General features: G+C 47.4%; 2 protein-coding genes across 16 annotated transcripts in view; both read right to left on the reverse strand.

The window, feature by feature from the left end:
- The window catches only part of SLA2 (Src like adaptor 2), a 31,741-nt gene extending 21,139 nt beyond the window's left edge, over positions 1 to 10,602 (reverse strand). The window contains exons 1-4 of one of the 5 annotated variants that reach the window (XM_077873018.1): positions 9,489 to 10,588; positions 6,163 to 6,296; positions 743 to 842; positions 288 to 374 (exon numbers count right to left, since the gene is read on the reverse strand). In XM_077873018.1, coding sequence (XP_077729144.1) covers positions 288 to 374; positions 743 to 842; positions 6,163 to 6,253 — 278 coding nt within the window. In that variant the 5' untranslated portion in view covers positions 6,254 to 6,296; positions 9,489 to 10,588. Of the gene's footprint in view, positions 1 to 287; positions 375 to 742; positions 843 to 6,162; positions 6,297 to 9,488 lie in introns of all 5 variants that reach the window. The other 4 variants (XM_077873015.1, XM_077873019.1, XM_077873017.1 and 1 more) reach the window with 4 other exon arrangements.
- A 3,230-nt stretch (positions 10,603 to 13,832) lies between these two features.
- Positions 13,833 to 19,809, reverse strand: part of NDRG3 (NDRG family member 3) — a 75,281-nt gene continuing 69,304 nt past the window's right edge. For 6 of the 11 annotated variants that reach the window (XM_077873054.1, XM_077873052.1, XM_077873057.1 and 3 more), the window contains 4 exons: positions 18,151 to 18,186; positions 17,781 to 17,832; positions 16,535 to 16,573; positions 13,833 to 15,416 (listed from right to left, as the gene is read on the reverse strand). In XM_077873054.1, coding sequence (XP_077729180.1) covers positions 15,235 to 15,416; positions 16,535 to 16,573; positions 17,781 to 17,832; positions 18,151 to 18,186 — 309 coding nt within the window. In that variant the 3' untranslated portion in view covers positions 13,833 to 15,234. Of the gene's footprint in view, positions 15,417 to 16,534; positions 16,574 to 17,116; positions 17,174 to 17,780; positions 17,833 to 18,150; positions 18,187 to 19,809 lie in introns of those variants that run through there. The other 5 variants (XM_077873056.1, XM_077873055.1, XM_077873062.1 and 2 more) reach the window with 4 other exon arrangements.

Raw genomic sequence — 19,809 nt, forward strand, 5'->3', positions numbered from 1 at the left:
TTAGGACATGTATGCAGGCTGCTCCCTTTCAGCATTTCTCCTCCATTGAACTCCCAGCCACCCTTCAAAGCCCAGAGGCCATCTCTATGATGTCCTTTCTGAGCTCCCTCCTCTGGGCTCCCAGGTCTCACAGGCCAACCTGTTTGCTCTTCTTGAAGACAGGGCCTGGGCTTGATTCTCCCCTGTCCCCAGTTTTGCTCAGCACAGGACTGGCCAAAAAGGACCATGTTTGGGGAAAGGGAAAGTAGGAAGTTCCCCCTAAGGCAGGGCTGGGGTTGTGAACTCACCCATGGGAGATTTTGGCCACGTGGCTGCTGGGGATGCTGTATTCTGTGCCTGAAACTTCTGATATCACTGTCCACCAGTCTCCATCTCTGGAGAGGGAAAGGAGAGGGGAATTGCTCATTTAGGATTCCTGAGGACCTGCCAAGCTGGCTCCTGCACCTGGCCCTCTTCCCAGGGTTCCTTGCACCAGGGAAAGATAGGCAGTACCACCAGTGCTGGTACCTCCTATGCAGGAAATGGCACGATTCAGGGCCCCCTACAAGGCCCTGCCCATCTATAGCTTCTCCCTACAGGTGTGTCAGGCTTCCTTAATCCCACCATTAAGGCTACATGTGGCTCAGCACCAAATTCCCTGCTCTTCTCTCTTGGAAGGAGAGGCCCCTTCTCCCATGAGTGAATATTCAGGTGCCAGAGGGAAGGAAGCACCCCACCATTCCCTCATTAGGATAGGACTTACTCAGAGGTGATGGTCAATGGATCCCCCAGTCTCAGTGATGGCTCTGTGTGCTCGCCTACTGGGAAACTGCTCAGGGCCACGGCTGTGGCCCTGCTTCTCTCTGGATGGAGAGACAGAGATGGTCATCCTCTTGGTCAGTCTTCCCTCCCCATTTGAAGTCTACTGGAGTTTGGGCTTCCACCATCAACCCTACCATGAGCACCCTGGGGAGCATGTCTGCTGAGATCCCAGGAGGTCTACCCTGGAATCTGAAGCTTTTCCAGTGGCCTCTACAGAGTCCTAGGGATGCCCAGACATCTTTTGGTATCACCTCAGGGAAAGGGTTGGTGTGGCAAGAGGGGTAGGGCTCCTGGCTACAATCGCTTTTCATAAGATGTTCGAGAAGATTTTGATAGGGACGCCTGGGTGGCTCAGTGGTTGAGTGCCTGCCTTTAGCTCAGGGCATGATCCTAGAGTCCCGAGATCAAGTCCAACATCTCTCCTGTATGGAGCCATGGAGCCTGCTTCTCCCTCTGTCTGTGTCTCTGCCTCTCTCTGTGTCTCTCATGAATAAATAAATACAATCATTTTTTTTAAAAAGGTAGATTTTGATAAAAGGATTCTGCTGTTCAGCAAACTTAAAAACTATAGCTCTAAGCAGATATCAGCACAGGTCTCTGAGCTCAGTTTCTAAACTTTTTACTTTTTTAAGATTTTTGTTCATGAAAGACATAGAGAGGCAGAGACATAGGTAGAGGAAGAAGCAGGCTCCCTATAGGGAGCCTGATGCAGGACTTGATCTCAGGACCCCAGGATCATGACCCATTTGAGCTCAGTTTCTAGAAGGCAGTTTCTGGAAGTTCTAATAATATAAGGACTGAACAAACTAACTTTGAGGGCTGAGGTCCAAGGGGAGCAAGAGAGGAGGATTCCTAGAAGGGCCAATGAAATCACAGATGTGGACAGGCTTTGTAACTCTAGAGTGCCATGCATGTGGGTAGCATGGCTCTTCCATGCCCTCTGTCCAGGATGACAGGTGGAGGTCTGTGCTGCCCCAAGAAGAGGTGGGATCCCAGGGGCCCATTGTGCCAGGCTGGCCAAGAAAAGACACCCAGCAGGTGTGTGTGGCTCAGTCAAGTGTCCTGGCCACATACCCGCCATCCCTTACTAAGCAGCTGCTGAGTGTCAGGGTCTGACTGGGTGTATCACTTTGGCCCTCACAAGGCGCTGAAATAGTCCTCTCTAGTCAGCTCCACTGCACAGCAAGGGAACTGAGGTGAGACAGGGCACTGTGCCACTAGTGGTAGGTGATAACTGTGGCTACTCACGGGCTCAGGTTGGGAGGACTCCAACAGACAGCAGTAGCATCTCTCCAAAAAGGCCCAGACTCCCTGGGATGCTGACAGAGAGGGAGTCACAGAGCCAGAGGATGCCAAGCTGCCTCCTCCCCCACACCATTACACCAAGACTGGTCCCAAGGACATGGTGGCCATGAGGACAATTTTGAGTTTGGATGGTAGTTGGCAAGCAGCTCCCTCAGCACAGGATGCTCATCTCCTCATCTATCTCAGGGATCAGCCCCCCTTGCCTAACTAGACCTCCTGATACCTGTCCAGGCCTTCTCATCCTGCAAAACCTGCCCTCCACAGGCTGCTGAGAGCCACTTCACCCACATCCCAGTGTCCCTCCCTCTCCTTTCTCTTCATCCCATTTCAGTAGGGGTCTTTGAAACAATAGGAAAAGAGAGACACACTTGTCAGCATGTCACTGCATAAAGCTATGAAAAGCAATCAAGGTCAGCATGAAAAGTTTATCTGTCTCACAGACGCTCCTGAAGGAAGGCTCTGTGATGCCCTCTAGACAGATGCCCCAGGAAATGCGGGAGGGAGAGCAAATAGACAGACAAGGACCAAGGGGATGGGGCATTGGTGGAGAAGACACAGAGCTGGACATTGTGTTGTATATGGGCCTATGCTCCAGGTAGATGTGGGAAGAATGAGACTGTGATCCTGGAAAGGGATTGGTTCCTATATGTCCTCCCAGACACATGTGCAGATCCACTTGGTGATCCTGAACTGGAGCTCCTCAGAGCCATCTGCAGCACAGGGCCTGGCCATCCCATGGTGCAGGGAAATGCCTGAGGCCTCAATAAACAATGCAAGCAAGTCTTGTGGAGGTCTTCCTCCAACAAGAGTGAAACCAACTGGCCGGGAAGGACCTCTTCCCCTCCTGGAAGCCCTAGCATTGCCCCTGTTGCCACTGAGCTGCATATGCTGTCCCTGATTGACCCATCTGCCTAACCAACCCACTTTCATCCTTCATTCCCTGGATAAAATGTCTCTTTCTTGGTGAAGCCTTCCTGAGGAGTCCCTCAGCACACACTCTTAATCAGAGTTCCTTAAAATGCATTGTTGGGACGCCTGGGTGGCTCAGCGGTTTAGAGCCTGACTTTGGCCCAAGGCATGATCCTGTAGTCCCGGGATTGAGTCCCACGTCAGGCTCCCTGTATGGAGCCTGCTTCTCCCTCTGCCTATGTTTCTGCCTCTCTCTCTCTCTGTCCCTCATGAATAAATAAATAAAATCTTTAAAAAAAATGCACTGTCACTAAAATCTAACACAATTGTAACTGATTATGGGTTTATTTATTTATTTATTTTATTTTTTAAAATTTTTGTTTATTTATGATAGTCACACAGAATGAGAGAGAGAGAGAGAGGCAGAGACACAGGCAGAGGGAGAAGCAGGCTCCATGCACCAGGACCCCGACGTGGGATTCAATCCCGGGTCTCCAGGATCGCGCCCTGGGCCAAAGGCAGGCACCAAACCGCTGCGCCACCCAGGGATCCCTGATTATGGGTTTAGAGCCTGTCTCTGGGGCTTGACTATCCCTAAAGGCAGGGACTATGCCTATATTGTCCATTGCTATGTCCCCTGGTCCTGGCACAAGGCCTGGTAAGCGGTAGAGCCTTGGTAGATTTTGGATGGATGCAAAGCTAATGGACAATGACTCATGGAAGGGGCTGCTCCAAATCTGTGTCCCTGCTGGGATCAGGGGTTGACATACCATAAGAGAGGTCCATCTTTCCCCCTGGAGACCCTGTCACAGAGAGGGAAATGCAGTTTTCCTCAGGTCTCACAGGCAGGGAGAGCCCCCAGAGCACTGACTGGGGGTCAGCCCCCTCAGTAGCCTGGCCATGACTCAGAGCAGCCTTGGGACCATGGCCTGTGGCTAGATTCAGAGGAAATGAGGGGGAGGTCTGTGTGGTTTCCAGGTCTCTTCCTGTAGGGCCTGGTGCACCTCAGGCTCTCTGCAGATTGAGTGACTAAAAGGAGGCAGCTACCTCCCTGTCAGGAGAACAAAGCCTAGGCGTTAATGCCTGTGGGAGGCTGGCATTAGAGAGAGGAAGATATTAGAGGCAGGGCTGAGGAGGGAGAGGAGACCCCAGCCATGGCAGGGGAGGTTCCAGACTAGGATTAGCTTCTGCCCAAACACAGACATTCAGATATTTGGCTCTACAGTCTCTTGGTTCTGTTTAAGTATGTGTCCATGTTCTTCCTCCCAAAAGTGCTGCTTGGTTTAGAGTGATTTGTTATCTGTGATGGTTAATTTTGTGTGTCAACATGGCTAACCCACAGTACCCAGATACTGGGTCAAACACCAGTCTAGAGGTCTAGATGTTGCTGTGAAGATGTTTTTAAGATAGATAACAGGGATGCCTGGGTGGCTTAGAGGTTGAGCACCTGCCTTCAGTTCAGGGTGTGATCCTGGAGACCTGGGATCAAGTCCCACATTGGGCTTCCTGCATGGAGCCTGCTTCTCCCTCTGCCTATGTCTCTGCCTCTCTCTTTCTGTGTCTGTCATGAATAAATAAAATCTTAAATTAAAAAAAGATGAGATAACAAATTAAGTCAGTGGCCTTTGAAAGAAGCAGAGTGAGGACCCTCCATTATGTGGGTGGGCCTCAACTAGTCAGTGGAAGATCTTAAAGGAAAAAGATTGAGGTCCCCTAAGGAAGAGAGAATTCTGGACTGACTCTGGAATTCTGTATTAACTCTTCCTTGGGCCTCTGGCTTGCCAGCCCACCCGGCAGATTTCAGACTCGCCAGCCACCACAACTGTATGAAACAATTTCTTAAAATAAATTCTGTGTCTATACACACACACACACACACACGTACACATACTCTATTGGTTCTGTTTCTCAGAAGAATCTTATGAATACATTATCAAAACCTCAAATCAGGATATGATTTGAGAAAGGATTTGTGGGTCACTTGGGGGAACAAGAAACAAACTGGGGCCATAGTTTTGATATCAAAATATTAGAATTTCTAGGATATTTTGATTGTCTAATTGTCCTAAAAACTGGCATTTTTAAATAGGACTATCTTGAAAATCACAGGTGTAGGCTCAGCATAGGCATTATATGTCCCAATTTTTTCTAACTGCCATGGTTCTAATTTTGCTTCTAGTATTTCACAAGGTAAGAGGAGACATGTTGGAACCACACTGTCCAGTAGAACTTTCCATGATGAAGGAAATGTTCTTTTTATTTTTTCATTTTTATTTATTTATGATAGGCACACAGTGAGAGAGAGAGGCAGAGACATAGGCAGAGGGAGAAGCAGGCTCCATGCACCAGGAGCCCGACGTGGGATTCGATCCTGGGTCTCCAGGATCGCGCCCTGGGCCAAAGGCAGGTGCTAAACCGCTGCGCCACCCAGGGATCCCAGGTAATGTTCTATAACTGTGCTGTCCAATAGGTAACCACTAGCTACATATATGGCTACTGAGCACTTAAAATGTGGCTAGTGTGACTGAGGAGCTACATATTTAACTTAATTTCATTTCAATGAATTTTACTTTGAATTTAAATGGCCACAGATGGCTTAGAGACTATTATAACAGACAATGCAGCTCCGAAGAGCTATAGAACTAGGGTTGATCTTAGAGTTGCCTGCTCAATTTCCTCATAAACTGACTGAGGAGGAAGGAAGCTCTCCTGGTTAATACCTGTCACTCTCCCACATTTTCTAGCTTACCTGATTGTTTAACATTCTTTTTTTTTTTTTTTTTAAGATTTTATTCATGAGAGACACAGAGAGAGAGATTGAGAGAGAGAGGCAGAGACACGGGTAGAGAGAGAAGCAGGCTCCATGCAGGGAGCCTGACATGGGACTCGATCCCGGGACTACAGGATCAGGCCCTGGGCTGAAGCAGCGCTAAACCGCTGAGCCACCTGGGCTGCCCTTGTTTAACATTCTGACTGCTGAAATGTTAACTCCTCCAGAGCAGGAACCCTGCCATATGGTTCACAGGGAAGGGCCTGGTATACAGCAGGAACTCATTGACACTTGAAGCTGAGCTGGAGTGCCTTGTCAGGAAGAGGCAGTGAGTGATGTCTGGGGCCCCACAGCATTACTGGGTGTGGGAAGCCTACCTGCTTGCATGGGCACAGGGTCCAGTTCTTGGACAGAGGGCCTCGAGCTTGGGCTTGGCAGGGTTTTCCCTCGGCTGAGCTGACCTCCCATTGTTCCTCAGCAGAACACGCAGAAGTACATGGCCTAGAGAAATCTGAAAGAGATGCTGTGATGGACACAGAGACCCTGGTCCCCAGACACCTTCTCCCTCCCCAGCTCAGCCCTGCTGACCAGAGTGAACAATCCCTCTCTCAGCAGGCTCCAGCTCCTCCACCAGACTCTGGAAGCTCTCTTCTCTGCAACTGGACTCTGTTTTCTCTAGTGGGCTCTCCTTTCCCATGCTGCAGCCATGCTCTTCTTGTTTCTGGGCCTTTAATCGTGTGGTATCCCTCCTACTGGCTGGACTGCCCTTTCCCGTGTGGGACTGTCAGGATGGAGGGGGGTGGGAGGTCTGGAACCCCCCCTCCCTAGGAATATTTCTCTGAATCCCCCAGCCCTCAGGAATCATTCCTATAACCCACTCAGAACCATCTCCTGACCTGGGATCACATGGGCTGGGGACAATGACAGGACCCATGGCTAGGGTTAGAGGTAGGCAAGGGGGATTTTTTTTTTTTTCTTAAGATTTTATTTATTCATGAGAGACACAGAGAGAGAGAGAAAGAGAGAGAGAGAGAGAGGCAGAGGTATAGGCGTATAGGCAGAGGGAGAAGCAGGCTCCATGCAGGGAGAAGTGGGACTCAATCCCAGGACTCCAGGATCACGCCCTGGGCCAAAGGCAGGTGCTAAACCACTGAGCCACCCAGGCTGCCCGGCAAGGGGGATCTGAGGAGGCTTGGGAGCTGGTATCGTAACAAGCTAAGGTGACACTGAGCACACTGTGACTGGTGTCACAGGGCAAATTAAGATGACTGGGAGACTGTACACCACAGCGATGACTTGCAAGGCTTTGGAGGGATTGGCTGTCGAGCCATTTCCCTGCTCTTTGCCTCCATTTCCTCATCTGGAAAATGGGGATACCAATACCAACATATGGGTCTTAAAGATAGGACATGCGAGAAGCCTGGCCAGGGCCCACTTTTCCTTTATTGTGTTCTGAATGTCGCTTCACCGGAGGCTGCTCCTGAGAGCCTTCCCCTTTTTTCTTTCTCATCTCCCTGTTCATTCTTTCCCAAGTTGTTTGTTTCTTTGTTTTAATTTTGTTTTTAACTAATCTCTACACCCAACATGGGGCTCGAACTCACAACCCTATGATCCAGTGTCCCATACTCTACTGATTACTGAGCCAGCCAGGCGCACCCCCTTCCCAAGTTTTAACTATTCATTTATTAGAGTGTTTATTATTTTTTTAAGATTTTATTTATTTATTCATGAGAGACACAGAGATAGAGAGGCAGAGACACAGGCAGAGGGAGAAGCAGGCTCCATGCAGGGAGCCCATGCGGGTCTCGATCCCGGGACTCCAGTATCATGCCCCGGGCCGAAGGAAGGCGCTAAACCACTGAGCCACCCAGGGATCCCCTATTAGAGTGTTTAATTTGCCATTATTCCTCAGCTCAATGAGGACAAAGACCTCTGTTTCTGTTTCCTCAACATTTCATGAGGCACCTGGCCCATAAAAGGTGCTCAACACATATTAACTAAATGGACAAAATGATTATTAGCTTTTTGGACAAGTGTCTTATCCTTAGAATAATTTTAACTCCCAGGTTTCAGGGTAATGGTAATTTTTTAAACATTTTATTAAAGTGTTTCAGGGAAGTGGTTTTGTTCTTTCAGATAGTTTCATATACATACCAGCTTGGTTCCCTGGAGGATCTCATGGAATGACAGTGATATAGCAGGCTCTGGCTTTGCCTTTGAACCCTTCACCATGCTTGAGTAAGTATGGGTTTCTGTCATTATCATGGAGAGTTCTATACTTGTGGGGATGGAGCTCCTTAATACAAAATGGGTCCCTTTTTAGGAAATGGCTCCTGGCAGCCATTTCCTGCTCAGACTTTGGGATCCTGAAGCTTTGGCAGGCTGAGATGGTACTGCTGCTTCCTGAGGTATCTAATGCCCTCATTGCTAGGGCTCCCCTTCACATCAGACTTTCGAAATTCCTGCTACTCCTCAGCCTTTCCTTTCCTCTTGGGTATCAGATATAAGCTCTATGCTTAACTGTGTGGACATAAGTCCAGAAAATCTTAGGGAGAGATCTCTCCTGGGTAGCATGAGTGATTAATTCAGACCAACTAGGTTCCAGTTGTGTGACCTCCTTACACAAAGCACATAACCTTGGTCTTGTCTTTGAAACGGGGATAGTACCAACTCCACTGGGTAGTGGAGAGAAGTCAGGGAGCTGGTGTAAAGTGGTGTTTAGTAAAGTTTAGTTTCCTTTCCCCTCCTTCAGCAACACAAAGTTACCACAATCACCAACTGCACTAAACCCAGAGACTTCTTCCTACAGCAGGTGGAGCCGGGAAGCACCCCTTCCTTCCCTGACCTCGCCAGCTCCCTTCATCTGGCCAAGCAGCTTCCTGGGGGTGAAATGAAGACCTCAGGGTACGCAGGCCTAGGAGGAAGTGTGGCCAAAACTTCAAAGAGAATCTAATTATTAATTACATGCATATTTGAACAATTTACTGTGTGCTAGGCACTTTCTAGGGGGCCCAGGCCAGTGGGTGGAAGGAAAGAGTAAAAGCTGCTGAGACTAGCACACTGCCTACCGTTTTTTAATCTTTTTCACTTGATCCTTTGACAGATCAGCAGCTTTGAAACCCATTCACATACAATGATCAGAGCTCAGAGAGGGTAACCTCGTGCTCACTCTCACACAGCTGGTTAGTGCAGACTTGGGTCTACAATCCATGTCTTCTGTGTTTTTGTGCTTCTGAAGATATTTCTCAGTGGTGGAGGTAAGAGTGATGAATTTGGATTGAGCTAAAGGGAGATCTGTCTCTCTACTGAGAAACATCACCCTTGTGAGAGGAACTGTTGATACTACAGTAGAGAATGCCTTCAGAGAGGACATTGGAAGGCTGTAACCCAGAGGGGGCTCCAAAGTCATACAGCACATTAGTGATTGAGATGATGGAGATGGGACCAGAACGGGCATGAAAACAAGCTGGAGGATACAATGTAATTCTCTGGTGGGCAGGGTGGGGGGGCCCACCAGTCAAAGGAGTAATGGGGAAGCCTGGGTTCCTTTGGGGACCCTAAAAACTACCCCCTTACATCCTTAACAGAACTTCTTTTCCTGGAATGTATCCCTCCACCCACTGTAAAGCCCACTCCCAGCCTCTGAGGGGACCATCTGTCTTCAGTCCCAGGGCCATCAGAAAACAAAAGCAAGCATACTTACTGGTTTCCTGTCATCAAAGCTTGGGGCAGGGGCTCAGCTTAGATGCATGCTTTGGCTGGAGAGGTTAGGGCTTTGGACGGCCCTTCTGGACATCTGTCATAGTCCTTAGTCCTAGGATACCCAGAATCCTCTCAGCCTGGAAGGCTCTTCAGGGAGATGCTCTTGGTATCACTTTGGGTAGCTCTGCCATCTGTTGTGGTCAGCAGTTTGTAGACCTGCAATGGGACAGGAGACTGGTGCTCCTTAGGGACCCCGGCATTGGACAGCCCTCCCAAGCACAGACGGCCAGGGAAGAATGCCTGGGGTTCTTTGAGCTCTGTCATAGGGTCCTTGGGGCTCCCGGCTCACATCTGCAGGTTCTGTGGTTCTCACAACCACCCATTTCCTCTGACGTCATCACAGACCATCAAGGAGCCACCTTCCCCAAGTTCCTGTTTCTAAAAGAGAAGCAGCTGCCTTGTCATTATCCTAGAGAGAGTTTTTTCTCTGGCTTTGTGGCTTGGTCTTGCCTGAGGAACACAGAACTGAGGTAAATGAGGGGTTTCCTAAGCTTACCTGACTATTATAATCACCTGAGGTTCTTTTGGTATCAGATTCCTGGGCTGCTCCTCCATTTTCTGAATTTAAGTCACCAGAGGAAAGCCAAGGAATCTGAACTTTATATACTCCAAGAGATGCACTTAACTGGTTTCAGGGAAGCACAGCCTTGGATTGATGCGTCCCAGTCTTTAATGTGTATAGGTATCCCTTAGGGATCTTGTTAAATAGCAGGTTCTAGTTTGGTGGGTCTGGGGTGGGGATTGAGGACTGAATTGCTAATAACACCCAGGCAATACCCATATTGCTGGTCCATGCACTTTGAGTAACAAGACCTGGATAGTGGTTCTCCAAGTGTGGTCTCAGGCCAGTAGCCTCAGCATCATCTGGGAGTTTGTTAGGCAAATTCTTGGGCCCCATCTCAGATCTACTAGATCAGAAACTAGGTGTGGCCAGCAATTGCTTTCCACGAGCCTCCAGGTGTTCTGATGCACAGCCCAAACTGGAGAATCACTCAGGTAGGATAAAGAAATTTCTGGGATCCCTGGGTGGCGCAGCGGTTTGGCGCCTGCCTTTGGCCCAGGGCGCGATCCTGGGGACCCAGGATTGAATCCCACTTCGGGCTCTCCGTGCATGGAGCCTGCTTCTCTCTCTGCCTGTGTCTCTGCCTCTCTCTCTCTCCCTCTGTTACTATCATAAATAAATAAATTAAAAAAAAAAGAAATTTCTGACAGAATTGCCTTAAAAAAATTATTTATCCATGAAGGAGAGAGAGGCGGAGACACGGGCAGAGGGAGAAGCAGGCCCCCTGCAGGTAGCCTGATGCAGGAGTTATATCCCAGGACCCCAGGATCACTCCCTGCCTGAGCAGACGCTCAACCACTGAGCCACCCAGGTGTCCCTAGAATTGCCTTTGACTGATGTTTTACCTTAAGTCATTAAAACTTAAATAAAACCCCTATCTCATTAAAATAGAAATAACCACACCTACTTCTGCCTTTCCATTGGGGGCTTAGTATTCCTGGAGACATGATTTTTTTTTTTTTTTTTAATATTTCAATTATTAGGGCAGCCCGGGTGGCTCAGCGGTTTAGCGCCCTCTTTGGCCCAGAGCGTGATCTGGAGACCCACGATCAAGTCCCACGTCGGGCTCCCTGCATGGAGCCTGGTTCTCCCTCTGCCTGTATCTCTGCCTGTGTCTCTCATGAATAAATAAAATCTTTTAAAAAAATTGTTGAGAGAGAGAGAGCGCGCGCGCAATCTCACGAGGGGGAGGGGCCGTGAGAGAGGGAGAAGACTCCCTCTGCCCGCTGAGCAGGGAACCTGACACAGGGCTCCATCCCAAGACCACAGGTTCATGACCTGAGCTGAAGACAGACACTTGACTGGGCCACCCAGGCACTCTGAGACATGCCTTTTAACACAAAATGACCCTGAAACAGCTCCTGACTCCAGTTCAGGCTATGAAGCTTTTACTGGGGCCCTGCCAGCTAGGGCACACTTCAGCTCAGGTTCTCCCTTTGTCTCAGGGAAGGTTGGTTTGAGACTTAACTCCATGGGCACTTGGTGTGAAAAGCTGGGAGGAGCCAGAGTGGGAAGCACATCCTGTGTTAGAAAGTTTTTTTTTTTTTTTTTTTTTTTTTAACGATTTTTTAATTTATTTATTCAGAGAGAGAGAGGCAGAAACACAGGCAGAGGGAGAAGCAGGCTCCATGCAGGAAGCCTGACAAGGGACTGGATCCCAGGTCTCCAGGATCACACCCCAGGCTGCAGGTGGCGCTAATCCGCTGCGTCACCGGGGCTGCCCAAGAAAGTTCTAATCAGGATATTAGAATGGGTGATGCCACTCAAGGATGTATCCCCACAGCAGGGAGGGGAATGAGCACAGGTCCACCTTCCTGCTCCTGTCTGCAAACCACTTTATCTACTTTCTTATCTGACAGGAAAGACTTTCAGACTGGCCTCAAGGTGAGGTCAAAGGAGATACCTGAGAATTAGTTTACCCAGATCTGCTGATTAGTTTTGTGACCATTTGTAGTTACCTTTAGGCCAGTTTCTCATCCACAAAATGGGACTAGCATGTACCTCACTGGACCATTATTAGGAAACATATATGAAGATGCAAATGGCTCCCAGGCTATGGTTGATGCTCAATAAAAGGCTGAATATGAAAATGCATTGAGGGCACCTGGGTGGCTCAGTGGTTGAGCATCTACCTTTGGCTCAGGTCGTGATCCTGGGGTCCTGGGATGGAGTCCCACATCGGGCTCCCCATAGGGAACCTGCCTCTCCCTCTGCCTATGTCTCTGTGTCTCTCATGAATAAATACATCTTTTTTTTTTTTTAAGATTTTATTTATTTATTCATGAGAGACACAGACACAGTCAGAGGGAGAAGCAGGCTCCATGCAGGGAGCCTGATGTGGGACTCGATCCCGAGTTTCCAGGATCACACCCTGGGCTGAAGGCAGCACCAAACCGCTGAGCCACCAGGACTGCCTGAATAAATACCTTTTTTTTTTTTTTTTAAGATTTTATTTGTTTGTTTATTTGAGACAGAGACTGAGAGGGAGAGGCAGAGACACAGGCAGAGGATGAAGCAGGCTCCATGTAGGAAGCCCGATGTGAGACTTGATCCTGGCACTCCAGGATCACTCCCTGAGCCAAAGGCAGATGCTCAACTGCTGAACCACCCAGGCATCCCCGAATAAATACATCTTAAAAAAAAAAAAAAAAAAAAGAAGAAAAAGAAAATGCATTGACTTTGGAGGAATGGGAAATTTTTCAGGATAGGTGACCTTGACCCAAACACTTAAGTCTCAACTATTCCTTGTCTGTTGACACAACAGACCTGACCACTTTGCGGGGGTGCCATGAGAACTGGGTAAGATGATTTAAAAGGAAAAGCTTTACACAATGGTCTTGTAGAGTCTACCTGGCCACTTCCTTGACTCTCATAAGGCAGACACCCAAGTGTGTTTAGACTGAACAGGGAGAAAGGAAATGAAAATTAAGAGAGAAAGTATGGTATGGATCAGTCTGGTGTAGTCAGGAGGGGACGGACTCTAGGCACAAGGCTATGGCGGGAAAATAGGTGACCAGCCATGTCAGATATAGCCATGGTGGCTGGACTGATGTGGGTTTTAAGAGCAACTGTGACCATCAATCACCTTCCAGCTCAAGAACTATTATGATGTATTGTCTGGAACTCAACTTGGTGACCTATACCTGTCCTGTGCATTTGCTTCATGTCCTTTCTCAGAATGAGCAGGGTCCATGTCATTTTACAAGTAGCTCCCAGAGACACAGCAACCTTGAGGTACAAATAGTAGCAGTAGCCTCTGGAGCATTCAAAATTGACCCAAGGTGGTGGCCTCCTGATATCACTGGTACAAAGACAGCCATTTCTGGAGAAACAGAGTCTGGTTTGTTTGAGGAACCCAGGCAACTGGTTGCAGATTACTACATTACGGTGGGACCCAGCAACCCTACACAGATGGCAGAGCTGAAATGTGGAACATCCTTCCAAGACCTTAGCTTTCCTCCTTTGTCAGAAACTGCATGATCTGTTTTCTCATGATTTTTGGCTTAAGGGGAATAGAGATGTATCTAATGGATTTAGAGTTCAATCTTAGATGGGTTTATTGGTATGACCTTGGGCAAATTATTTATCTGGACTCTTAATTTCTTCTTGGGTGAGATAATGACCAAGTATGTGAAAATGCCCAGTACGAGGCCCATATACAGTAACTTGGTTCCACCCCGAGCCCCAGTTCATGGCTTGAGAGAAATAACACCAGCAATCAGGTAACAATGAGACATATACAGCTTTATTTAATAATCTGTAAAAAGTTGTACTCTGGCAGAGTGACGCATTCCCTATCTCAGCAGAAAGCGAATACTATGTCTGAAAAGCCCCTCCCTAAGATTCGGAACTGTGGAACCCTGAGCTTACATCTGATGCCCTTAAGAGATGGGCCCTTGCTACGTGGCAGCTGGTTTCATCCTCCTCCCAGCAATACTCTGGCTGGCTTCAGCCCCTCACACAGCAGTCCACTAAACACCAATTGTACCTGCACATGCTGCCTTTATAGACTGGCCCCTTCACTCTTTTCTTTAAGAACTGTCAGGAATCTTTCTGAGAAATGGGTTCTGTACCAATTTCACTTACAAAGCAACTGAAGTCAAGGCTATGCCTGTGATGCATTACATTCTGTTAAGGTCTGTACCTCTTCCTCCAGCTGGTTCCTATGTACATAATTTTCAGGCCATACCTCTCCTTTTTCAGAGGATTGAGGGGTGGAGAAACACTCTTCATCACAGACCCAGGAGGCACTTCTAGTGGCTATCTGGTAAGATAAGACGCTGCAGTGACAGCAGTTCTGCTCTGGCAGAGCAGAGGTCTGACATTTTGTTTTCCACTTTCCTGTGCTGTGATGAAGCCACATTCACTTCTTAGGAAAAACTTCATGTTGCATCAGAACCTCATCATTTATGGGCTTCTAAAAGAATATATCCCTCCCTTTTATTTACAGAATAACATATGTGAATGCATTTGGACAGAAGGAGGTGGCTGGTCACCCTACCTGCCTCTCTATGTAACAGGCTCCCTTCTATTGGTCACAATCAACAGTAAGCATGATCTTCCACATTCCTCAGAGCTGCTGAAGTAACTTTGCAAATCTTGTTGACCAATTTGGAACCAAAAGAGAATGCAGTGGCCTACCCAACCTAGAAACCTGTTCTGTAGATTTCCCTTAAAAATACCATTGAAAATGAAAAAAAAGTTCCCCTTTGTTTTTTAGTTTTCTGGGTTTTCTTTGCAGAAGCTCTACAAGAAAGCACATCTAAAATCACAGAACTATGCACACACAAACACAGACACGCGTGCTCACACACATACATCAGGATCAAAGAATCTTGTCAGATACGTAGTTGGGAAAGCACGAGGAAAAGCTGGCAAGAGAAGATATGGAAATCTGATCAGATAAAGATGCTAGAATGTTACAGTAATGGTAAGGAAGTGGTCCTTGGTACATACAAAAAGGAGGGTGGGCAGGCAGTGAGAATGATAAATCCAGGATACCAGAGAGTGTCAGTGGCCATGCAGGAGTTAAAGATAAATGCCAGTTTGCTGGATGAAATGTTATATTATGGAGTGGTTGGTTGAAAGAGGGTGGACTTGCATGGTCCAGGGGAGGAGCATCTGCTTAACAGGACACCTCCATGGTTTGGTGTCTGTCCACAACATCTGGGGACTCAGAGGATTCTTGAGTTCCATCTGACTGATTGCTGGTGACAGATCGGCTGAAGGCACTTTCTCCAGAGCCGATGCTACTCGAGGTTGAGTGGGTTCGTGATCGGGCGAGCCGGGTCATGCTGGCAGATGGTACTGTAAGAAAGAACCAAGAAGACTAGAAGATGGTACCCTGGCTAAGATTAGTTAATCCAGAAATTTTACCAAAGGCTTTGTTTAGCTTTCCCAACTCATTTAAGGTGAGATCCAGGACAAGACATAGCCATCTCCACTTTGCATTATGTGCTTAGGTAAATGGCTATATGCAAGGCTGCTTTAATCTTCTGGATCTGGTTGGAATCTTGGATGATTCTAGTCCATAGAAGAACATGGGGAAACCTAAGTCCAGAGTATAGCCTCTTAGCTATGCCCACGCCATTCATACAGTGATTAGGAGAAAGGCTTTGGGAAACCAAATAGGTAACCAAAACCTGCAGTGCATGCAAGACTAAACCAAAAGAAAGACGAACCACACAAGTATGAAAGTGTTTCACAAACACAGTGCAAGCCCGATACAACAAGACTACCATCCGTGTCCACAGGCTACCTTTGCTACCTGGGGAGGAGACATATACAAAAGTGTGGGTACAGGGGAGGGCAGGTGAGCCCAGTGCTGACCTCTATGCAGGCAACAAGGTACAGACAGGGTGCCTGCAAGGGAAAGGCTCTGGGCAGGGGGTGTTTCACTCAGACTACTGTCCTACCAGTGCTGTGACCTCAAAGTCCTTCCAGGTTGGCCAGGACATGGTCTTACCTGGCATAACCTCCCTGCCTATCTTCCTGAGGCACCAGCCACTCCCCAAGCTGTCATTTCAATGCTGGGATCAAAAGATGCCATTCACCTGTTAACTGCTGAGTTTTCTAGGCACAGGCTCTGACACTCCTATTTAGAAGCAAGGCTGCCCTTCGACTCCTGTGTCTGGGGTTCATGCCAGGATCAGTACGTGGTGGTAGAAGAAGGGTTCTGCCTACAAAATTTCAGCTACTGCTGTGACCCTGGATTTGGATGATAAGAGGAAGCCTGGCTATTACAACCTGCTCTTTTCTTCCTGGGGAACCAGCTGGACTTGCAGGCTAACCCTCTTAGGGCACAATGAGCCACGTTCTATCGGGCTCTCACTGCACAGGAAAACCGCGGACATGCTGCAGGCAGCCAATGCAGCCAGGAGAGCGTGGCTGGGAGGCAGGGGCGGGGCCAGCACAGAGGAATGTACCTGGCTCGGTGCTCAGGTGACTGAGCTGCACATACGGGACTGGAAGCAGGATGGACACAGGAAAAGGCAGGTTAGTGACCCAAGAGTGCCAAGTGGCAACCTCGGCTGCCTAGTAAACACTGACAGAATATTCTAAGCCGGGGATGAAGTTTTATTTTAAGGTCTCAGAGAGGTGAGGCTGATTGATGTTTTATTAGCATCTCAGATGTTATTTTTCTCAACTAGTTGAGGGCAACTGTTTTCCCCTCTACTATAAACAGCCATCTGTTTTGGATCAGAAATGGACTGAAAGATCAGCTGTCTCCTAGGAAAGGGATGAGAACTGGCTAGGAGAGGGACTTCTCCTCCCAGTGAGCCAGAGAGACGTGGGTGTGGGCTCGGCTGGTAGTGGCTCACAGATGGGGATGACACAGCCGCTCTAGACGAGACATACACAGTCTGCCTGCCAGGCACAAGGCTGTACCCAGGGGTCAGTTGCTGCCCAGGCAGCTGTCCAAAGGCCATTTTTCACATTTACACCAAAGACAGGGAAAAAAACAAAACAAAACAAAAAAACACCCTACTGGGTAAAGAGCTCTGTACCTGGGTTCAAGAGTTTTTCTTCTTAAAAATTCCAAGGAAGGAGCAAGTGTGGATAGTCTGTGACAAATGAGAAAGCTTAGGGGTCTTACAATACAAGAGACCAGGACAGTGGCACACGATACGGACACATCCTTGGACTCCCTCTAAACTACTCTGGAAGTTCATTTTCTATGGCGGGGCAGATGTAACTGAGGGCACTACCCTTTATTCTGAAGTCTCCATTGTGTTTCTCTAGGCCAGGAGTCATTACCAGCTGAGTTCAAAGGCAAATCATAATTTCAGGTTCAGAAGCTTGGGAAAGCCTAAGCCTCAGTGACTAAAAACAGGGGCTCTGGAATCAGACTGGTAGGGTTCTACAAGTGAATTGTTACCTGGAAATGTGCTTAGCCTCTTCTTGAGCCTCAGTTTCTTCTTCTAGAAAATGGGACTAATAACAGAACTTACCTCTTAAGGTTACACAGAATGCCTGGCACAAGGTAAGTGCTTAATATGAATTAGCTCACCTTATGTATATGCACACATGAATGCTCCATAAACGTTTTGGTTTCTACTTGACTGCAGGCTGGCTAGCACAGAGGTTATGCCCTGAAAAATGTGGGCTCCCCAGATGTCAAAATGATCCCATTATCATTAGAGTTTTGCTAGAAAGTTTTATCCTACTCACTGTAGCCCATTCCTTGCAAAAAGTACTTGAAGGCCTCGGTGAGCTTTCCAGGCTAGGAGACAAAATAAGAAGGTATTAATCTTTGTACAGGCAAAGTGGTAGAATCAAATGAGTGTTTTAAAAAAAAGAAAAAGGGCAGCCCTGGTGGCGCAGCGGTTTGGTGCCGCCTGCAGCCTGGGGTGTGATCCTGGAGACCCGGGATCGAGTCCCACATCGGGCTCCCTGCATGTAGCCTGCTTCTCCCTCTCCCTCTGCCTGTGTCTCTGCCCCTCTCTCTCTGAGTCTATGAATAAATAAATAAAATCTTTAAAAAAATAAAAAATAAATAAAAAAAAAATAAAAAAAAGAAAAAAACAAACTCCCTCCTTACCTGTACAACTTGGGGCAGTCCACCACAGTCTGCCATCTAAAAGAGGAAAAATATGTAAGTCACCTGGTATTTACACTTAGGGGACATACTCTGAAAATCCATGAGTCCTTTCAAACAGAACAGGATTGAATTTTAGGTTCCTAAACTTAATGTGTAACTGCAACCAAGTGTACATTTCCTTAATGCACCCTTATATAAAAACATCCTAGCAATAACTTGGGATGTAAATCTGAAAAGATTATTAAATACTTATTAATCAGTAAGATGCAGAGCCTGGCCTTCAAGCCCAGACTGGGAATCCTCCATTAGGGGTGACAGTGAAGTTAACCACCATCTTCAACTAGGGTTCTGCCCCCAACTGAAGAATGTTACTTTCAGGGTCCTCAAAAAGCATGACCCTAACTTCTCAGGGTTCCATGCTTCCTAAGTTCCCTTTGAGCCCTATATTATCTTCATTCTACACCTCAGGGGATTTCTCCAATCAGATGGTGATGCTGAATTTAGCCAACTCACTTGGTCAGCTACTTTCCTCTCAAAGCTGGATTTGGTAAGCCTGTCTCTCACTCATAAATATTTACAGCTGGTTATTCTCACCTGTGCAAGGATTTCTAGAATAGTGTTTTGTAAGTAGACATTGTAATTACCTAAAAGACTTCTTAAAACTCAGATTCTTTGGTTTCTGCCCTTGAAATTCTGATTTAAAGTTTGCATTTCTCGGGACACCTAGGTGGCTCAGTGGTTCAGTATCTGTCTTTGGCTTAGGTCATAATCCTGGGGTCCTGTGATCGTGTCCTGTATCAAGCTCCCCACAGGGAGCCTGCTTCTTTCTCCCTCTGCCTATGTCTCTGTCTCTCTCTCTCTCTCTGTGTCTCTCATGAATAAATAAAATCTTTAATGAATAAAGAATTTGCATTTTTTATTTTATTTTATTCACAAAAGAAACAGAGAGAGAGGCAGGCTCCTCACAGGGAGCCCAATGCCGGATTCGGTCATGGGACTGAGATCACGCCCTGAGCCAAAGGCAGATGCTCAACCACTGAGCCATCCAGGCGACCCATCTCCTATACCTTTATTTAAAATTCCAGTCAGCCGGGGCAGCCCCAGTGGCCCAGTGGTTTGGCGCTGCCTTCGGCCTGGGGTGTGATCCTAGAGACCGGGGATCAAGTCCCACGTCAGGCTCCCTGCATGGAGCCTGCTTCTCCCTCTGCCCACCACCATGAATAAATAAATAAAATCTTTTTTAAAATAATAATAAAATTTGAGGTCAATGGAACAGTCCCTTAAAATTTCACAAATAATATCAGGAACAAATATATACCCTGATTGAAGTATAAAACACAATTAACTCGAAGAGGCTGTATTTTCATGAAGCTTAGGAGCCAAAATCTGATATAAAACAACATATGCAGAGAGAGAATATTAGGAGAGACTATTTCTAAGTCTGATGCCTATCAAATAGTTGGGAGAGTCAGTTCAATTATGCTGTTGTGGTAGGCCCTTCTGCTCAGAAATAACTACATCTATAGCTACTACAGAGTTCGGTTTTGTGCTTTCAGAATACTGACTCAAATCTGTAGTGAAAAACTATTTGAAACCATATGCTAATAACATCCCTGTTTTGGTCCAGTTCATCAACCACCTGGACCTCAGAACATTCTG

The sequence above is a fragment of the Canis aureus genome, chromosome 26 (genome assembly GCF_053574225.1).
Source record: "Canis aureus isolate CA01 chromosome 26, VMU_Caureus_v.1.0, whole genome shotgun sequence".
NCBI classification, from domain to species: Eukaryota; Metazoa; Chordata; class Mammalia; order Carnivora; family Canidae; genus Canis; species Canis aureus.